This window comes from Hyperolius riggenbachi, chromosome 1 (assembly GCF_040937935.1).
Source record: "Hyperolius riggenbachi isolate aHypRig1 chromosome 1, aHypRig1.pri, whole genome shotgun sequence".
Taxonomy (NCBI): Eukaryota; Metazoa; Chordata; class Amphibia; order Anura; family Hyperoliidae; genus Hyperolius; species Hyperolius riggenbachi.
The window spans coordinates 162617435-162636967 of record NC_090646.1 but is presented as its reverse complement, the minus strand read 5'-3'; the positions used below and the strand labels follow the sequence as shown (position 1 = coordinate 162636967).

Sequence of the window (19533 nt, the reverse complement as noted above, 5' to 3'; positions counted from 1 at the left end):
TGCAAATGCTCATAATGTGAACAAGCCCAAAAACTGATGAGTGGAGACAGGCCCAAAAGGTGAAAAACAACTGACAGGTTAAAATCAATTTTCATCTGCTGTCAGCGTAAACAATGTATCAATTTTCATCTGCTGTCAGCGTAAACAATGTATCAATTTTCATCTGCTGTCAGTGTAAACAATGTATCAATTTTCATCTGCTGTCAGTGTAAACAATGTATCAATTTTCATCTGCTGTCAGTGTAAACAATGTATCAATTTTCATCTGCTGTCAGTGTAAACAATGTATTAATTTCCATCTGCTGTCAGTGTAAACAATGTATCAATTTTCATCTGCTGTCAGTGTAAACAATGTATCAATTTTCATCTGCTGTCAGTGTAAACAATGTATACATTTTCATCTGCTGTCAGTGTAAACAATGTATTAATTTTCATCTGCTGTCAGTGTTAGGGTCCTTTTACACTTAATCAGTTGCTCTCAGTCAAAACGGAAAGAAAATAGATTTTCAAAGTAATGCCCATGTTTTCCCATGGCACCTTTCACACTTAACGCATTTTAACTGAAATCTTTGTCACAATGCACTGCTATGGAAAAAATGCGTACTAACGCGTACCAACGCGTACTAACACACACTAACGCATACCAACTGATTAAGTGTAAAAGGGGCCTAAGGGCTTAATCAGTTGGTGTGCGTTAGGGCCCATTTACACTTAATCAGTTAGTCTGCGTTAGTACGCATTAGTAAGCGTTTTTTCCATAGCAGAGCATTGGGAAAAAGGTTTCAATTAAAACGCGTTAAGTGTGAAAGGTGCCGTAGAAAAACATGGGTGGGCATTACATTGAAAATCAGTTTTCTTTCATTTATAACAGAGAGCAACTGATTAAGCGTAAAAGGGGCCTTAGTATGCGTATTTTCCATAGCAGTGCACTGTGAAAATCAGTACGCGTTTTATTTCTTCTCCATAGCAGTGCATTGTGAAAAAGATTTGAGTTAAAACGCATTAAGTGTGAAAGATGCCATAGGGAAACATGTGCATTACTTTGAAAATCAGTTTTCTGATTAAGGGCTCGTTTCCACTAGTGCGGCACTGAGCGGGATCGCAGAGGAATCCCATGAGCCGTGCCATGCACGGCTATGGGATTTGCAGCCTGAGCTGCGAATTCTGCGGGGGGTTCCCACCGAATTGCTACAGTAAGCGATTCCACCGGCGGCGCCATTCTCCCCTATGGCAGAGTTTCCCCATGCGATTCATGTGCGGGGAAACTCTGCGGAATCGCGGCGGTTTCCGCCCTAGTGTAAACGGGCCCTAAGTGTAAACGGGGCCTTAGGGCCCGTTTCTATTACATGCGGTGCAATGCAGCTAGCAGCAATTTCCACTAGCCACGATTACTTCGTACAGCCGTCAGGCGTCAGGCGCGTGATCACGCGAGAATCACACAAGCCTACGAGGAAAAACTGACATGCACTAGTGGGAAATTAACACTGTGATTTACATGTAAATCACGGTGCTCTATCGATCAGCAAAACAGCTGCTATTGCAAAAGGGCTCTAATGGAGAGTGGGACCCAGAGCAAGGCAGGATGACTTTGGCAGCAGAGGCTCCAGAAAGCACAGCAGCAAAACCTGGAGGGAAAGAGTGCAGAAGCTGCTCTCCCAGCTATGCCTCTGCCTAGATTTTGTGCTGTTTTTTATGCTTATGCTATGAAAACAGACTGCAATATTTGATGGTTGGGTGAGATTTACACATATGTGGATGGAAAAAGAACATGAAGATAAAAACAACAGGCTTCAGCACACCAAAGCTGAAACTTCTTTATTAAAGCACGGTCACAGCATTAGTCTAAAAAAGGCCACCAGTATCCACAGTGGTTTCACCGGTAACCACACCTCCTTAGGACACCAAGGCATGACTATGGCATAATGTAAAAAGGAGACTGCAATAATTTGAGCTCCATGGAAAGAATCTAGTAGAATATTGATAAAATGACCGATATTCTACAATTGGGTAGTGGCTAATTTTGATAGAAGATTGGCTACTTTTACTTGTCATTTATTATCACCAAACCTAACCCTCTTCTCAAATTAACCCTCCCATTACTGAAACCTAAAAATAACCTACGCCCTCCACACCACCACAATCTCCACCGGTTATCAGCACCATCTTCAGGTGGCCATTAGTGTTGTCCGGATCATGAATGATTCGGATCTTTGATCCGAATTTCTTTTGTGAGTCGAATCCTCCGAATCATTAAAATGAGTGATTCGGATCACAAAAGGGGTGGGGCCAGGAGCGACACGCCCCCTCTTAGCGGGCAGCGGGGTCCTGGAAGCAGAGCAGAGATGGATCGCTCTGTTGGAGGGGAGCCAGGGACAGATAGATGAGAGTGAGGGGACATGGGTGCCACTGCCAGATATGTGTAGAGCACACATACTGGCTATAATGTGCTGCTGATTATAGGCTGTCTGTTCCGTAGTTGTGCACAGTGAACACATGGGAAGCTTTTGGCTCAGCTCAGCACAGCTCAGTAACTTTGCAGGCACTGTGATTGCAGCGCAATATGATCCTCCTGCACTCGCTCTAAACAGCTGCACTTCACTTCTGGGAATGCTTTGGGGAATTTTTCTTTCACTGTGCTACGTTTGCATTCAGAGTATACAGATGCACATGTAGGTGAAATATATGTAAAGCATATGATTGCAGCATGTGGTATTGTGTGCAAACAAACATTTGTGCTCTCTGCTCGTCCCTCCTCCCTTCTCTGTCCACTCCCTGCCCTCTGTCCATCTTCTCCCCTTCTCTGTGTGTCCACCCCCCCCCCCCCCCCCCTTCTCCTGTCCTGCTAGTCATTTCACCCCCGAATGCTTCCGTAGTAAAATGATCCGAGATTCGGATCAAAGATCCGGATCTTTTCAATGATCCGATTCGAATCACCAGGATCATTGAAAAGATCCGAACTTCGCATCTCTAGTGGCCATACACTGGTCGATTTGCCATCAGATCGACCATCAGATAGATCCCTCTCTGATCGAATCTGATCAGAGAGGGATCGTATTGCCGGAGCAGTGCTTTTCGGCGCTGCTAGATTTGGGCACAGAAGGCGCTGCCATAGACTATAAAGGGATTCAGTCTATAGAGGCGCTCAGTGAGTAACGTCGGCGCCGTCAGAAGACAGAAGAAGCAATCGCTGGAAGCCGAATTATTTCATTCCCCCACTATCCATGGCGGCCTGGAGGGGGAATAGTAATTAATTTGGCCCGGACTTGTGCAGAAGCAGGATCAGCCATATAACAGCTGGATCCTGCGCCCAAGTCTACCGGCGCCGAATTCAAATGTACTCCGTATGGCTGCCTTTACTGCAAACAGATTGTGAATCGATTTTAGCATGAAGCCGATCACAATCTGTAAAGCTGCTGCCCCCCGCGTACATTACCTGATCCGGCCGGCGCGAGTCCCCCGGTCTCCGCTGTCTCCTCTCCACTCCGGGCTCCAGCTTTACTTAACTTCCTGCTGGGGGAAGTAAAAACAGTAGAGGGTGTTCTACTGTTTAAACTTCCTGTCCAGACAGGAAGAAGTGAAGCCAGCTGGACTCGGAGCCCAGCGTGAAGAAGCAGTGGTGACAGCGGGGACTCGCGCCGGCCGGATCAGGCAATGTATTGCAGCTGTATTGCATCGGTCATCAGGCATTTGAACGCCACTATCGACGCACTCCCGACCCGCCGGCTATCGAGCGAAATTTTCTGCACAGACAGATCAACGGGAACGATCGATTTCGGACGGAAATCGATCGTTCGGTCAGCTTTTGTGCGCAACAATTTCACAGTCGATGCGATCCCAGTGATCGAATCGGCTGTATATCAGCAGGAAAATCATTAGGTGTATGGGCCCCTTTCCACTGCTGAACTCCCTCTGCCGATATCTGCGTCGCCATTACCTGTTATTTATCAGTCGCCAATAATTACACAGTGGGCATCACTATAGCCGCAAATTGTGTTCTGTGTGACACACATTTTACCAAAACCCGCTGGCAACCAAATTACCTGCTTCCATGACTATTTACTCAGTAAAGCACTGTGGACGACACCAGCACTATAATACATATATAATAATAAAAACAGGGAAAACACCATACAGTCCAGTCTTGTGCTGAATACACACGGTGCGTTCGCACACTTGATTTCCCGCTCGATTCCCGTCGATTAGTTTATTTCCAACATGTCCGATTTGGATTTCGATGGATCAATAGGTCGATTCGCATGCAAAGTATGTCAAATCGACCTAACGATCCATCGAAATCCAAATCGGACTTGTTGGAAATAAACAAATCGACGGGAATCGAGCGGGAAATCGAGTGCGCGAACGCACCGTGTGTATTCAGCATTAGGAAGAGCACACTGGTTGTTTGCATAAGAGCTGCACAGATGCTCCTGTTGACGTGTATGCATCTCACACACAACAAACATAGAGGTAACACAGCACAGTCAAGCACACACGCGTATAATAATCTATTCTGAATACCTTCCAATACACTCTGCTGACTCGCGGCTCTATGAAAGCTCTGGCCAGGCACTCTCAATCTACTGCGACCAGGCACTCTAAATCTACTGCCGAGCTCAAACAACTGCATGCACTTGGCTCATGGCGGTGGATAATTATAGGTAGAAAGTCTCTTCATGCCGCCATCTAGTGTCCGACTATTTCCAAAGGACATCTTCAGTAAATTACACACAGGACTGTAACGTCAGTTCACAGCATTTTCTCGTGCATAAGTTCCTTCAAATTGTGCACAAATAGTTAAATTGGTGTGAGGCTACTTACCTTTGGTATGAAATAATTTTCCGTCCATAGTAATACTTTAAAATAAACCTGTTATCCTGCAAACAGTGGCACCGTTTTTATGAAAGTATTCAATGTAATATTAAACTATCAAGCCTGTCGTAATGTTTCTTTCCTTACTCTTATATACCGTTAGGTCTATCTTGGTTTGGCTAATTGTTAAACACGACAAACTTGTTACCTAAACATGAACTTTGTTCGAAAGGTTTAAAGTACAAGCGAAATGTACCGTACTGTAAAAGTTATACTGCAGTGCCATCTACTGGTGTTGTGTTACAATGACTAAAATTGGCCTTGAGATTTGAACCCGTATTTTATTGTACCCTTTTGATGCCAAGACGAGTATTATCATTATTCTTGTTGTTGTTGTTTGGTTAGTGTGCTAAAATTAGTTCTTGATCAATAATACATAAAGGGACAATTCAGTAATTCCTATTCATTCATTATCCTGAAGTGGCCTGAATTTGTGCAGTGTATGGGACATTTCTGGCTCACGTGGAAGTGAATAGTTGCAAATAGATTCTGTTTTAGGAAAGCATACAAAATACTGTGCTGAGGGTAAAGGGCCATTTAATGCAAAAAAAAAAAAATGCAAGTGTACAAGCTAGATTCAGACATATCATGAATATGGATTTGTGTATTAAAAAGGAACACAAAAAACATACAACTTCGAATACCACTTGAGACTAGAGGCCTGCACGGGTCTCATTTTTCAGACCCGCAGCCGACCCGCAACACGCTTTCTGGTGGATTTGATACCCACAACTGACCTGCAAGCCTCCAGCCTCTTAGGGCCCTTTTACACTTAATCAGTTGCTCTCAGTTAAAACGGAAAGAAAACTGATTTTCAAAGAAATACCCATGTTTTCCTATGGCACCTTTCACACTCAACGCGTTTTAACTGAAATCTTCTTCCCAATGCACTGCTATGGAAAAAACGCGTACCAACGCGCACTAACACATACCAATTGATTAAGTGTAAACGGGGCCTCAACCTGACCTGCGACCCGCTTTTTCCATTTTCTACTAAACTACATATTGAAAGTATCATTGGGTATCTGTAAAGTAAATAAAATCTATTTTATGCACAAACCTAAGCCAACAAAGTTTTTTGAAGATTTTTTTTACTCTTATTTAAGTCAATAAAAACCGAGAAGTAACAGTCCTGCTCAAACAACAAGCAACAGAGCGGAGCACCCACATCCCTGTCCCTGTTTTATTTAGGCTGCTCCCCATCTTAATGCACAGCTCCATCTTCTGAAAGTGAAGCTCATAGCTGAAATGGTACAAGTGCCGCCCTGGCTGCTGCTGCAATGCACACTGGGAAACGTAGTACATTAATGTGATCACAGGAGATGCAGTCACATTAATTTACTACATCTCCCAGCATCCATTGTTGTCGCCAGGGTGAAACTTCCACGGCTGCAGCTATAAGCTGCAAGGAATAAACACTCCAGTCCAGGCTCATATAGATCATTTTCAGATGTAAACAAAGAGAGGGAGAACCGAGAGCCCGATATGGTGTAGTAAGTTTAGGCAAATGGTATAATGAAAAGGAGTAAAATTATACTCACAAACCAGGGTTACCTCCAGGCAACCACTGTATAAGCAGGTGAGGAGTTTGACCTGTCCCCACTCAGGATTAAGAAGTCGCTCTCTGTAGACGAGAAAAAGAGGGTATCCCCCTCCACCAAGGGTGGATATATGGTACAGTATAAGTTGAACAGAGGCGCCAAAAGGATAAAAGCAGTATTTAAAATGTTTAAAATAGCTGAGGAGGCAGTGGTGGATCCGCCCCCTTCAAGCAGACACAGAGAACTGTTCAATACAACAAGAATAAATGTATTGGTACACTCCAGGGTATAAATATACAACGCGTTTCGCGGGTATGAGCCCGCTTCTTCAGGCAGTAGAAGTAGGAGTACACAGCAATCTGTCAGCAACACACCTGGCGCCTTAGTGTGTTGCTGACAGATTGCTGTGTACTCCTACTTCTGCTGTGTACTCCTACGGATCCACCACTGCCTCCTCAGCTATTTTAAACATTTTAAATACTGCTTTTATCCTTTTGGCGCCTCTGTTCAACTTATACTGTATTTTCAGATGTAAGGGTGCATACACACGCACAATCTCGATTGGTTAATTTTACCACTTCCATATAGTATGAGGGCCAACAGAGTTTGAATATTTCAAACAGATTGTGTAGGTAAACTCTCATACTAAATGGATGTGGTAAAATTGGCCAATCAAGATTGTGTGTGTATGTATGCTTCCTTAAAGCAATTACTCCTGTTAGAACCTTTATTTGTTAATAATGAGCTGGGGTTATGTTTATTTTAAAAGTAGCTGTTCATCTCAGGTTTCCTTTAATTACCTCTGTCATATGCAGCAAACATATACCTTTGTGTGCTAGATGGCTGTGTGGACGCTAGAGATGGCCCGAACGGTTCGCCAGCAAACAGTTCCCGGCGAACATCAGCTGTTTGCGTTTGCAGCGGGTAGCGGACAGATAGGGTGGTTCGATCCGCCCCCTATACCTCATCATTGGGCTAAACTTTGATTCTTACATCACAGTCAGCAGACACAAGGCAGCCAATCAGGCTGCATTCACCCATGGACCCCCACCCCCCTATAAAAACGCAGACATTGCTGTAGAGACAGGGACAGTTAGCTGGCGCTTCTGTTTACTGCTGATTACTGAAAGCACCCCAAATCAAAAGCCCTTTTGAGGACTCATTTTGTTCTATTTGTTTGTGTGTGTGTGTGTGTGTGTGTGTGAGAGAGAGAGAGAGACACTGGTCACACTGCATACAGTGTGGGCTGTGTAGTTCTACTATACGCTTCTAACTATATTGCATGCAAGCCAGCACGCTGTCTATCATAAGCTGTGCTTACCTTGTTATTGATATCTATTTGTGTGGGTTACACTTACACTGCATACAAGCCACAGTGAGTTGCTGGGCTTTGTAGTTCTACTATACTCTTCTATCTATATTGCAAGCACACCAGCACACTGGCTATCATAAGCTGTCCTTGGCTTGCAACTGTATCTGTTATTGATATCTGTTTGTGTGGGTTACACTTACACTGCATACAGGCCACAGTGAGTTGCTGGTATTTGTAGTTCTACTATACTCTTCTAGCTATATTGCAAGCAAATCAGCACACTGTCTATTATAAGCTTTGCATAGCTTGCAACTGTATCTGTTATTGATATCTGTTTGTGTGGGTTACACTTACACTGCATGCAGGCCACAGTGAGTTGCTGGGCTTTGTAGTTCTACTATACTCTTCTATCTACTGTATATTGCAAGCAAGCCATCACACTGTCTATCATAAGCTGTGCTTAGCTTGTAACTGTATCTGTTATTGAAATCTGTGTGGGTTACACTTACACTGCATACAGGCCACAGTGAGTTGCTGGTATTTGTAGTTCTACTATACTCTTCTAGCTATATTGCAAGCAATCCAGCACACTGTCTATTATAAGCTTTGCATAGCTTGCAACTGTATCTGTTATTGATATCTGTTTGTGTGGGTTACACTTACACTGCATGCAGGCCACAGTGAGTTGCTTCGCTTTGTAGTTCTACTATACTCTTCTATCTACTGTATATTGCAAGCAAGCCATCACACTGTCTATCATAAGCTGTGCTTAGCTTGTAACTGTATCTGTTATTGAAATCTGTGTGGGTTACACTTACACTGCATACAGGCCACAGTGAGCTGCTGGGCTTTGTAGTTCTACTATACTCTTCTATCTACATTGCAAGCAAGCCAGCACACTGTCTATCATAAGCTGTGCTTAGCTTGCTACTGTATCTGTTATTGATATAGCTGTCTGTGTGGGTTACACACACTGAATACAGTCCACAGTCAGTTGCTGGGCTGTGTAGTTCTACCAGGGGCGTACCTAGAAATCCCCGGGCCCCCCTACAAAAAAAAAATCCGCCCCCCCCCCCGGGCCCGCTCAGGGACTTTTGGGGGCAGGAGGGGTCGCAGCATGAGAGGAGAGTGTGGCAGATCGGTGGGGAGGGGGGAGATCCACTCCCCCCCCCTCACCTCGGGCTCTCCTCTCAGCGCTCCCACTCCTGAAATTATTTGTGACAGCGGGCAGGCAGCTGCAGCAGCGGTGGCGGCAGGATGATACATTACCTCCTTCTCGCTGGACGACTTCCGTTCTCTAAGAGCAACTTCCTGTTTACACAGGAAGTTGAATGAAGCACTTAGAGATGGGAAGTCCTCCAGCGAGAAGGAGGTAATGTATCATCCTGCCGCTACCGCTGCTGCTGCTGCGGCCTGCCTGCTGTAACCAATGATTTCAGGAGGGGGAGCGCCGAGAGGAGAGCCCGAGGTGAGGGAGGCGGGGGAATTTCCCCCCTCCCCACCGATCTGCCACACTCTCCTCTCATGCTGCGACCCCTACTGCCCCCAAAAGTCCCTGAGCGGGCCCTGGGGGGGCCCCGGGCCACCCCGCGACTCCAGGGGTCGCATCCCCTATCGGTACGCCAGTGAGTTCTACTATACTCTTTTATCTATATTGCAAGCAAGCCAGCACACTGTCTATCATAAGCTGTGCTTAGTTTGCTACTGTATCTGTTATTGATATCTGTCTGTGTGCGTTACACACTGCATACAGGCCAGGCCACAGTCACTGCTGAGCCTTACAGTTCTACCATCCTCTTCTATCTATTACAAGCCAGCACACTATGTATCATAAGCAGTGCCTAGCTTGCAACTGTATTTGTGATTGAAAGTACTATTGGATATCTCTGTGTGTGTTAAAGTACACAGCCCTGTGAAACACCCAAACACACACAGCTGCTGTGTATTTGACACTGATCGTGTGCCTCTTTGTGATTACACACACTGTCTACCACTATTGAATATTGTTAGTAGTGCTGCATACCCCAAATATGGAAATAATTACAGGCAGAGGCAGGCCACCCCGCAGGTCTGTTCGAGGTTATGCTGGCGTGATTTCGTGTGGCCCTCGACCAAAGCACAGTATTCAGACAGCATGTACCCTCAACCCTCAAGATTCTGAGGACATAGTTGACTATTTAACACAGAACACCTCATCTTCCTCAGCTTCCGCATGGAACCGTGACATATCTTCCTCCTCCTGCACTGATTCGGGCACCCCACAACTACTAACCACTCAGTCGGCAGCCGCCACCACCACCACCACTACTACTAGCACCACAGCCGCTCCACATCAGATGTCGCAGGAGTTATTCACACATGTTTGTGGTGACTTTACTGAACCATTATTGTTAAAAAATGAAGGTGCTAAAGATGTTACACCAAAACCACCACATATGTCTGAGTTAGGCATCACTACACACATGGAAGATGTAAGGTGTGAGGATGATGATGAACTACCTGTGGTTGGTGCACTTTTGGAAGTGTCTGATACAAGCGAAGCTATGGATGATGATGATAATGATGTGTGCATGGATGCCACGTGGGTGCCCGGAAAACAAGATGAACAGGGGGACAGTTCAGAGGGGGAGACAGAGAGGAGGAGGAGATGAGTTGAAGTAAGCAGCAGGGGGAGCTTATCGCAAACAGCTTGTGGCAGTGTCCGACTGCATGTATCAACACCTGCCAGCCAACACCCTCTTCAACGCCAGCTGCTGCCGCCACCACCAAAATGCTGTCATCCCAGAGCTCACCAGTGTGGCATTTTTTTGTGTGTCTGCCTCAGATTACAACAATGCCATCTGTACTATCAGCCACCAAAAACTGAGTCGTGGAAAAAGCAACACCCATGTAGGGACAAATACCTTACGAAGGCACTTAATGTTCCATCACAAACACCAATGGGAGGAGCACATGAGGAAAAGCAGCACAAAAATGCAAAGCCACCCTCCGCCTCCTCTTCCTCCTCCAGGTGCAGCATCTTCTTCAGCCGCTTTATCTTCTGCTGCCCTTGCACTTTCACACCCACCCTCCTCCACTCCGCCTCTCATCTTGAGCAGTTCCTGCTCCTCTGCACACAGCAGCCAGGTGTCCGTTAAGGAAATATTTGAGCGGAAGAAGCCAATGTCTGCCAGTTACCCCCTTGCCTTGCATCTGACAGCTGGCTTGTCGAAACTGTTAGCCCGCCAGCTGTTACCATACAAGCTGGTGGACTCTGAGGCCTTCTGAAAATTTGTGGCGATTGGGACACCACAGTGGAAGATACCACATTTTTCCAAAAAGGCGATACCCAACCTGTACACTACTTACACTACCTGATCGATGTATACACATGCAAGATGTTTTAAAGCACTTTATGCCTCCAATTTAGCAATGCAATGTGATTTCTACCCCTTAGGGATTGTAACTCTACTCTGCCTCAAATACGTAATTTTCCCAGGGACTTTTGGCATGTATCCCACTGCGGCATGCCCCCTCTCCATGTGCTAGACCCCTTGAAACAACTTCTCCATCACTTTTGTGGCCAGAAATAGTCCCTGACTGTTTTAAAATTTGCCTGCCCATTAAAGTCTATGGCGGTTCGCCTGGTTTGTGCGAACTCTAACTTTTGCGGAAGTTCGGGTTCGCAGTTTGCGAACCCAAAATGTGAAGTTCAAGCCATCTTTAGTGGACGCAGCTAAACCGTCTGTCAACAGATCCTGTCCCATTTGGCATGTGCACTGCTTCTCTGCATTCCCTGGATCCACACTTGTCTATATCAGTTTTTCTGCATGAGTTGTATGAGTGTGCGGCATTGCTCTTAATTGTTTTTCTGCATCTGAAAAATGCATTTAAAGTGACAAGTGTGTACTGACAAGTGTGGACAGGGCCTTACAGAACATGCCTAGAACATTCTCTAGCTCTTGTCCAATCAAATATTCCCAGTCACTAACACACAGAACTGTTACTACCACCCCTTTTCTTCTAATAGAGCATGGTCCGGTGATTTCTGGCCATCTAGGAAAAACTCATCTTCAATCTCACACTGGCATGTTCCCAGATATATGTAGTAGTATGAGGAAGGGGGGGGGGGATAGATCTCAGCTTAAAGGCGGGAAGGAGTCTGCTGGTATTAAGGATGAGCAGCAGCAAACAATTCAGCAAGTATGTATTCTGGCACCAGCATTCATCACAGACAGGGGTGTAAAAATAGACTATGCAAGGGATGCAGCCGCAGGGGGCCCCAGAAGCCACAGGGGGCCCAGTGGGAGAAGAAGCTTATTTTTCCTGTCCTGAGAGACTGATAACTAAAGGCACAGAGAGAAAAATCTTTCTGCTCTCTGCACTATTGTTCTAATGACTGCATCTTCTCAGTCACTGATAAGGAATTATACAAAGTTTTGCTGACAAAGATTTGTAGACAGTCCCTATTCAGTGTTCAGCAGGGTCTTGTGTACAGCGCTGCTCTACCCCCAGCCCCTCTACCCCTCCACACCTGCTCTGTACTGTAGTGATGCTTGATGAGTTTGTAGAGCCAGTTCTGCTCCACCAGAGGTGGACAGAATGAGTGTTTCATGCACCATGTGTGTCTGTGTGTGTTAAAACATGCACGTTTTATCTTATCACAGAAGCCAATGTATTTGATAGAGAAAATGTGTGCAGTGCTTCACTGCTGTCTGGTTTTATCTGCATGGAGAAAAACCTTCAAGTGTGCACTAGCCAATTGAATAGCATTGGTTCTCAGTTTACCTGTGCAGTGGGGAAGGGGGCGCATCCAAAGTTTCGCAGGGGGGCCCAGTGGATTTTAGTTACGCCCTGGTCACAGATTTTGGGAAGCAAAATATACAGAATTGTCTTATGCTTGCTTTCACTACCCGTGACCCGAACCGGAGCCAGCTATCGACCCACAAACAATTTAGAATCTATATAGGTACCCGGAACCAACTCGCATTTCGGGTACCTGACCTGATGCAGGCCTCTACTTGAGACACACTGGCAAAGGAAGACAGATGTGAGGCATGAAGGATAGAAAGAGCCCACTAATGGAGACCAGTAAATCCTCTTGGTTGTGACGTCGGTCTAATTAAGGCCTCACCCAGATTCTCCTGGAAACCAAGGGACTGGTCACATTTGCAAACTGCATGACCTGGGACTTGGTAGACCCTATGGTGTGGATGTGGCTCTGGGGAATTTCCAATTGCCCCTTAGGAAGTGCCAACCCTGCTCAACAGCAACAATGGTATCCAGAAATTGTAGGCAGATTAAAACTCTTTTACTACTGCTATGTGCCTGAACTTTTGACATTTTAACAAACATTATTAGATGTGCATTAGTAAGCCACTACCTCCTTTCAACTTCCCTATTTCTAAACAATAAAGAATTTGATTAAAAATGTTGTTTCTTATTAGTTGTGAGGAGGCCTTTGAGAGGGAGGACCTTTTTAAAGAAAAAAGGCATTTATTTTCCTAAAAAATACAGAGCACTCTTCCCTTTAGGTAGGGCAGGGAGCACACTTGAACAATCAATTTTGCAGATATTTTCTGGGTTTGCATTTGAAGTTGCATTTTCCCCATTTATTAGCAAATTTTTTTTGGTTTGCAATAAAATGCATTTGAATTGGAAACGCGCACATTGTGTTGGGAAAACCATCAAGCTGTCCAATTTTAGATTTCTACAAAATGGGAGTGACGTGGGATTCCTGCAGGGCTTTCAAACCAGTGACAACCATTGCAGCTGGCTGTTATGCATGAATCTGAAAGGTGCAACCCTGCTGCAGAATACAATCATGTGGCTCTTGGAGAAGTCTCCTTAACCTGTTTTAGTTCCTGGACGTAGAAACTACGTCCAGCAACCATGCGCACTACCGCGCGCTCCCGCGGCCATTTGCACGCATGCACGCGCGCTCCCGGCCGCGGTTCGTTAGCCAGGCAATCAGTGAATCGGGCTATGGTGCCCGATCACTGATTCCTCTCCCCCGCTGAAAAAGCGACAGCTTCTCTCGGAAGCTGCGCCTTTTCTGGCTGTTACCTCCCCCATGCGTCTCTCTAAGCGTATGTTACACTTAGAGTGACGTCATGTAAACAAACTCATGGCCGCCATCTTGTGGCCAAAAAGTAATACTACAACTAAAAGTAAAAAAAATAAATAAAAATCAACACACATTTACATTATAAACCTATTGTTTACATCTCACCCTCCCAAAACTACCCAAATAAAATGTTTAAAGAGACTCCGTAACAAAAATTGCATCCTGTTTTTTATCATCATACAAGTACCAAAAGCTATTCTAATGTGTCCTGGCTTACTGCAGCACGTTCTACTATCACCATCTCTGTAATAAATCAACTTATCTCTCTCTTGTCAGACTTGTCAGCCTGTGTCTGGAAGGCTGCCAAGTTCTTCAGTGTTGTGGTTCTGTGATGCATCTCCCCCCTCCAGTCCCCTCTCTGCACACTGCCTGTGTATTATTTAGATTAGGGCAGCTTCACTCTTCTCTCTTATCTTTTACAAGCTGGATAAATCCTCCTCTGAGCTGGCTGGGCTTTCACATACTGAGGAATTACATACAGGCAGAGCTGTCTGCACTCTGCAGGAAGAAACAGCCTGACACCTCAGTGGAAGATAGCTGCAGGGGGAAAGAAACACACAAATGATCTCTTGAGATTCAAAAGGAAGGGTGTATACAGCCTGCTTGTGTATGAATGTATTTTCTATGTGTGGACATACTGTACATCAACCTACTTCCTGTTTTGGTGGCCATTTTGTTTGTTTATAAACAAACTTTTTAAAACTGTTTTTAACCACTTTTAATGCGGCGAGGAACGGCGAAATTGTGACAGAGGGTAATAGGAGATGTCCCCTAACGCACTGGTATGTTTACTTTTGTGCCATTTTAACAATACAGATTCTCTTTAATATAAAAAAAACAAAAACATTACAATAAAAAAAAACATACATGTAAATATTTACATAAGGGTCTAAACTTTTTAAATATCAATGTAAAGATGAAATATTTCTATATTTTTTTATTTTAAACTTGTAAATAGTGATAGATGCAAAACGAAAAAATGCACCTTTATTTCCAAATAAAATATTGTCGCCATACATTGTGATAGGGACATAATTTTAACGGTGTAATAACCGGGACATATGGGCAAATACAATACGTGAGTTTTAATTATGGAGGCATGTATTATTTTAAAACTATAATGGCTGAAAACTGAGAAATAATGAATTTTTTCCGTTTTTTTCTTATTCTTCCTGTTAAAATGCATTTACAGTAAAGTGGCTCTTAGCAAAATGTACCCCCCAAAGAAAGCCTAATTGGTGACGGAAAAAACAAGATATAGATCAGTTCATTGTGATAAGTAGTGATAAAGTTATAGGCTAATGAATGGGAGGTGAACATTTCTCAAGTGAAAACGACGGAACGCGAATGGGTTAAAGAGGAACTTCAGCCTAAACAAACATACTGTCATTAAGTTACATTAGTTATGTTAATTAAAATAAATAGGTAATATAATCTCTTACCCACACTGTTTTAAAAGAACAGGCAAATGCTTGATTTCATGATGGCAGCCATCTTTTTGGGTGAAAGGAGGTGACAGGGAGCATGAGACACAGTTCCAACTGTCCTGTGTCCTGAGCGCCTCTCCCAGTTGCTAGGCAACGTGAACAACAACATAGGAAATCCCATCATGCTCTGCACAGCATCAGGGAAAAAAAGCCCGGGCGGGCTTTTTTTCTTTGATGGGTGGAGCTTAGCAAAAAATTCAGCTAAAAATGATGCTTTGGTAAGAAAAACAAAGTTCTGACGCTGTGAAACTGTTAAACACCAAGCCTTTTCAGTGCTGCTGAGTAGATTTTTAGTCCGGAGGTTCCCTTTAAAGAGAACCTTAACTGTGATAATAAAACTTCACTTACCTGGGGCTCCCCCAAGCCCCCTGCGGCCATCCTGTGCCCTCACTGGTCCTTGACTAACCTCCGGTCCCCCGCCGAGGGTTAGTTTTGAGTTGGCCTCTTGCCACACGCATCCATGTATGCGTTCCCATCGTCAAGCGTGTCCTGCGCAGGCACTGTAAGAGACACCTCCTTCTGAGCCTGCTCCATACACGCTTGAAAACGATAACGCGTACAAGGATGTGTGTGGGGAACGGAGGAAGGTCGAGGACCGGCGAGGGCACAGGACGGCTGCAGGGGGCTTGGGGAAGCCCCAGGTAAGGGAAACTTTTTTTTTATTTAAGGCTCCCTTTAAAGAGGAACTGTTACCAAAATATCACAATAAATAAAATGACTTATTGTTTTACAATATAAATTTCTAAATGACTTAGTCAGTGTTTGCCCATTGTAAAATCTCTCCTCTCACGGATTTACATTCTGAAATTTATCACAGACAACATCTTGAAGGGGGAGGGGATATTCTGCATATTAAACAGCCTAGGATAAGCCTCAATGGGAGGGCAGGGAGGTGGGGTTGCATACCTATATACAGCAATGTATAGCTATAGGAAGTGTTTCTGATGCTGAAAGCAGGACATTTGACATGACAATGGGTATGAATAATTAACTGCATTCTACTACATTTCATAACAGTTCCACTTTACCAAACGAAAAATCGGGTGAAATGTTTTCATTTTTAGAAGGGTGTGGGTGGGTTGGAAGGAGGAGAAGCTTATACCAGGATTCCAGCGATCTGTAGTTTAGTAATCTGATTTATTCTAGAAATAATTAAAGCTTTAGCTCTTAGGTTCGTTTGTTGTTCCTTTGCAATAATAATCATCGTGAAACTGTAACATCTCACATACTCATTCCCACAACTCGCATGGTGGCAGGGTCAGAGGGTTTATAGTGAGCGAATAGGACTGGGTTTGGCTATAACATAGCTGAGCCCCAAGGGAAGGGTTAGGTTAGTGTTATGGCCCGTACTCACGGGCTGCAAATGTTGCCTGTCGCCAGCACACGTGAGCGTGTGGGCGACAGGCCGGCGACAGCTCCTCGCCAGGTCCCTCCGCGTACACACGCGGAAGAGGGACCAGCGGCGAGGCGGAAGCTGTCGCCGACGTTCCTCCTCCCTCCGCCGGAAGCTCCATATACTTTAATGGAGGTTGCTGTCGCCAGTCCACGTACTCACGCGGACTAGCGACAGTTGCGGCGGAGGTGCGGCGGCGACTGTCGCCATGCGATTGAAACTTTCAATCGCATGGCGACATGAGCGACGGGCGATAGTTCGGGGTGCGCGCGCGTGCAACGGCCCATACTCACGGGCGACCTGTCGCCGCAACACGCGCGCGCCGCGTGTTGAGGCGACAAAAGTCCCTCGTGAGTATGGGCCATAGGCATGGTGGTAGTATTGTTGCTCAGTAAGCAAAACAAAGGCAACCATGTGTAACTGGGTGGAATGTGTCCAAACACATCTGTCCACTTGCTGAAATAAATGTAATTTGTGCTATGACTGTCGTACTATGAAATCTGACCACCCTTCTATAAATTTGGTATGATCAAAGTGTTGATCAGCTGTTTAAAGTGGAGAACTGAAGTGATTTTCTGTTATCAGATCATTACTTCTGTATACACTGGCCCAGAAGCAGGACTAAACAGGACTAAGAAACAGGACTAAAATCAGTAATGCAAGTTTGTTGCACCTTAAAGAGAACCTGTACTGAGTAAAATTATTTAAAATAAACACATGAGGTAACTTCAAATGAACATTACATAGTCACCTTGCCATCAGTTCCTCACAGAAGCTCACCATTTTCTTCTTACAGTGATCCCTTCCAGTTCTGACAACATTTTGTCAGAACTGAAATATATCAGTTGCTGTCAGTTATATATCAGTTGCTGTCAGTTACAGCTGAGAGGAGAACTGATGTGTAGAGTGGGGCCGAACCTCCGATTTTAGGTTCGCGAACCGGGTTCGCGAACTTCCGCGTAAGGTTCGGTTCGCGTAAAAGTTCGCGAACCGCAATAGACTTCAATGGGGATGCGAACTTTGAAAAAAAAAAAAATTATGCTGGCCACAAAAGTGATGGAAAAGATGTTTCAAGGGGTCTAACACCTGGACCCCCAGGTGGAGGAGTGGGATACATGCCAAAAGTCCCCGGGAAAAATCTGGATTTGACGCAAAGCAGCGTTTTAAGGGCAGAAATCACATTGAATGCTAAATGACAGGCCTAAAGTGCTTTAAAACATCTTGCATGTGTATACATCAATCAGGTAGTGTAATTAAGGTACTGCTTCACACTGACACACCAAACTCACCGTGTAACGCACCGCAAACAGCTGTTTGTGTAGTGACGGCCGTGCTGGACTGGTGCGCACCATGGCGAGAACAGGTATGCAGTGGCGGGTACACTGAACAGAACAGGTATGCAGTGGCGGGTTCACTGAACAGAACAGGTATGCAGTGGCGGGTTCACTGAACAGAACAAGTATACAGTGGTGGGTTCACAGAACAGGTATGCAGTGGCAGGTTCACTGAACAGGTATACAGTGGCGGGTTCACTGAACACAACAGGTATGCAGTGGCCGGTTCACTGAACAGGAATACAGTGGCGGGTTCACTGAACAGAACAGGTATGCAGTGGCGGGTTCACTGAACAGTACAGGTATGCAGTGGCAGGTTCACTGAACAGGTATGCAGTGGTGGGTTCACTGAACAGGTATGCAGTGGTGGGTTCACTGAACAGGTATGCAGTGGTGGGTTCACAGAACAGGTATGCAGTGGTGGGTTCACAGAACAGGTATGCAGTGGCAGGTTCACTGAACAGGTATGCAGGGGTGGGTTCACTGAACAGGTATGCAGTGGCAGGTTCACTGAACAGGTATGCAGTGGTTCGTTCACTGAACAGGTATGCAGTGGTGGGTTCACAGTACAGGTATGCAGTGGTGGGTTCACTGAACAGGTATGCAGTGGTGGGTTCACTGAACAGGTATGCAGTGGTGGGTTCACAGAACAGGTATGCAGTGGTGGGTTCACAGTACAGGTATGCAGTTGTTTGTTCACAGAACAGGTATGCAGTGGCAGGTTCACTGAACAGGTATGCAGTGGTGGGTTCACTGAACAGGTATGCAGTGGCAGGTTCACTGAACAGGTATGCAGTGGTGGGTTCACAGAACAGGTATGCAGTGGTGGGTTCACAGAACAGGTATGCAGTGGTGGGTTCACAGAACAGGTATGCAGTGGCAGGTTCACTGAACAGGTATGCAGTGGTGGGTTCACAGAACAGGTATGCAGTGGTGGGTTCACAGTACAGGTATGCAGTGGTTTGTTCACAGAACAGGTATGCAGTGGCAGGTTTACTGAACAGGTATGCAGTGGTGGGTTCACTGAACAGGTATGCAGTGGTGGGTTCACAGTACAGGTATGCAGTGGTGGGTAGAGATGGGCCGAACGGTTCGCCGGCGAACGGTTCCACGCGAACTTCGGTGGTTCGCGTTCGCGTCCCGTTGGTGAACCTTTGCGGAAGTTCGATTCGCCCCATAATGCACCTTGAGGGTCAACTTTGACCCTCTACATCACAGTCAGCAGGCCCAGTGTAGCCAATTAGGCTACACTAGCCCCTGGAGCCCCACCCCCCCTTATATAAGGCAGGCAGCGGCGGCCTTTACGGTCACTCGTGTGCTGCCTGCGTTAGTGAGAGTAGGGCGAGCTGCTGCAGACTGTCTCTCAGGGAAAGATTAGTTAGGCTTAACTTGTTCCTGGCTGGCTGCATACCTGTTCTGTGAACCCACCACTGCATACCTGTACTGTGAACCCACCACTGCATACCTGTTCAGTGAACCTGCCACTGCATA

General features: G+C 45.4%; 1 protein-coding gene across 2 annotated transcripts in view; it reads right to left on the bottom strand.

Moving 5' to 3' along the window:
* The window catches only part of AADAT (aminoadipate aminotransferase), a 51137-nt gene extending 46232 nt beyond the window's left edge, over window positions 1-4905 (bottom strand). Inside the window, exon 1 of one of the 2 annotated variants that reach the window (XM_068269289.1) lies at window positions 4819-4905. In XM_068269289.1, coding sequence (XP_068125390.1) covers window positions 4819-4846 — 28 coding nt within the window. In that variant the 5' untranslated portion in view covers window positions 4847-4905. Of the gene's footprint in view, window positions 1-4518; window positions 4583-4818 lie in introns of those variants that run through there. The other variant, XM_068269298.1, reaches the window with a different exon arrangement.
* Window positions 4906-19533: the final 14628 nt, after the last annotated feature.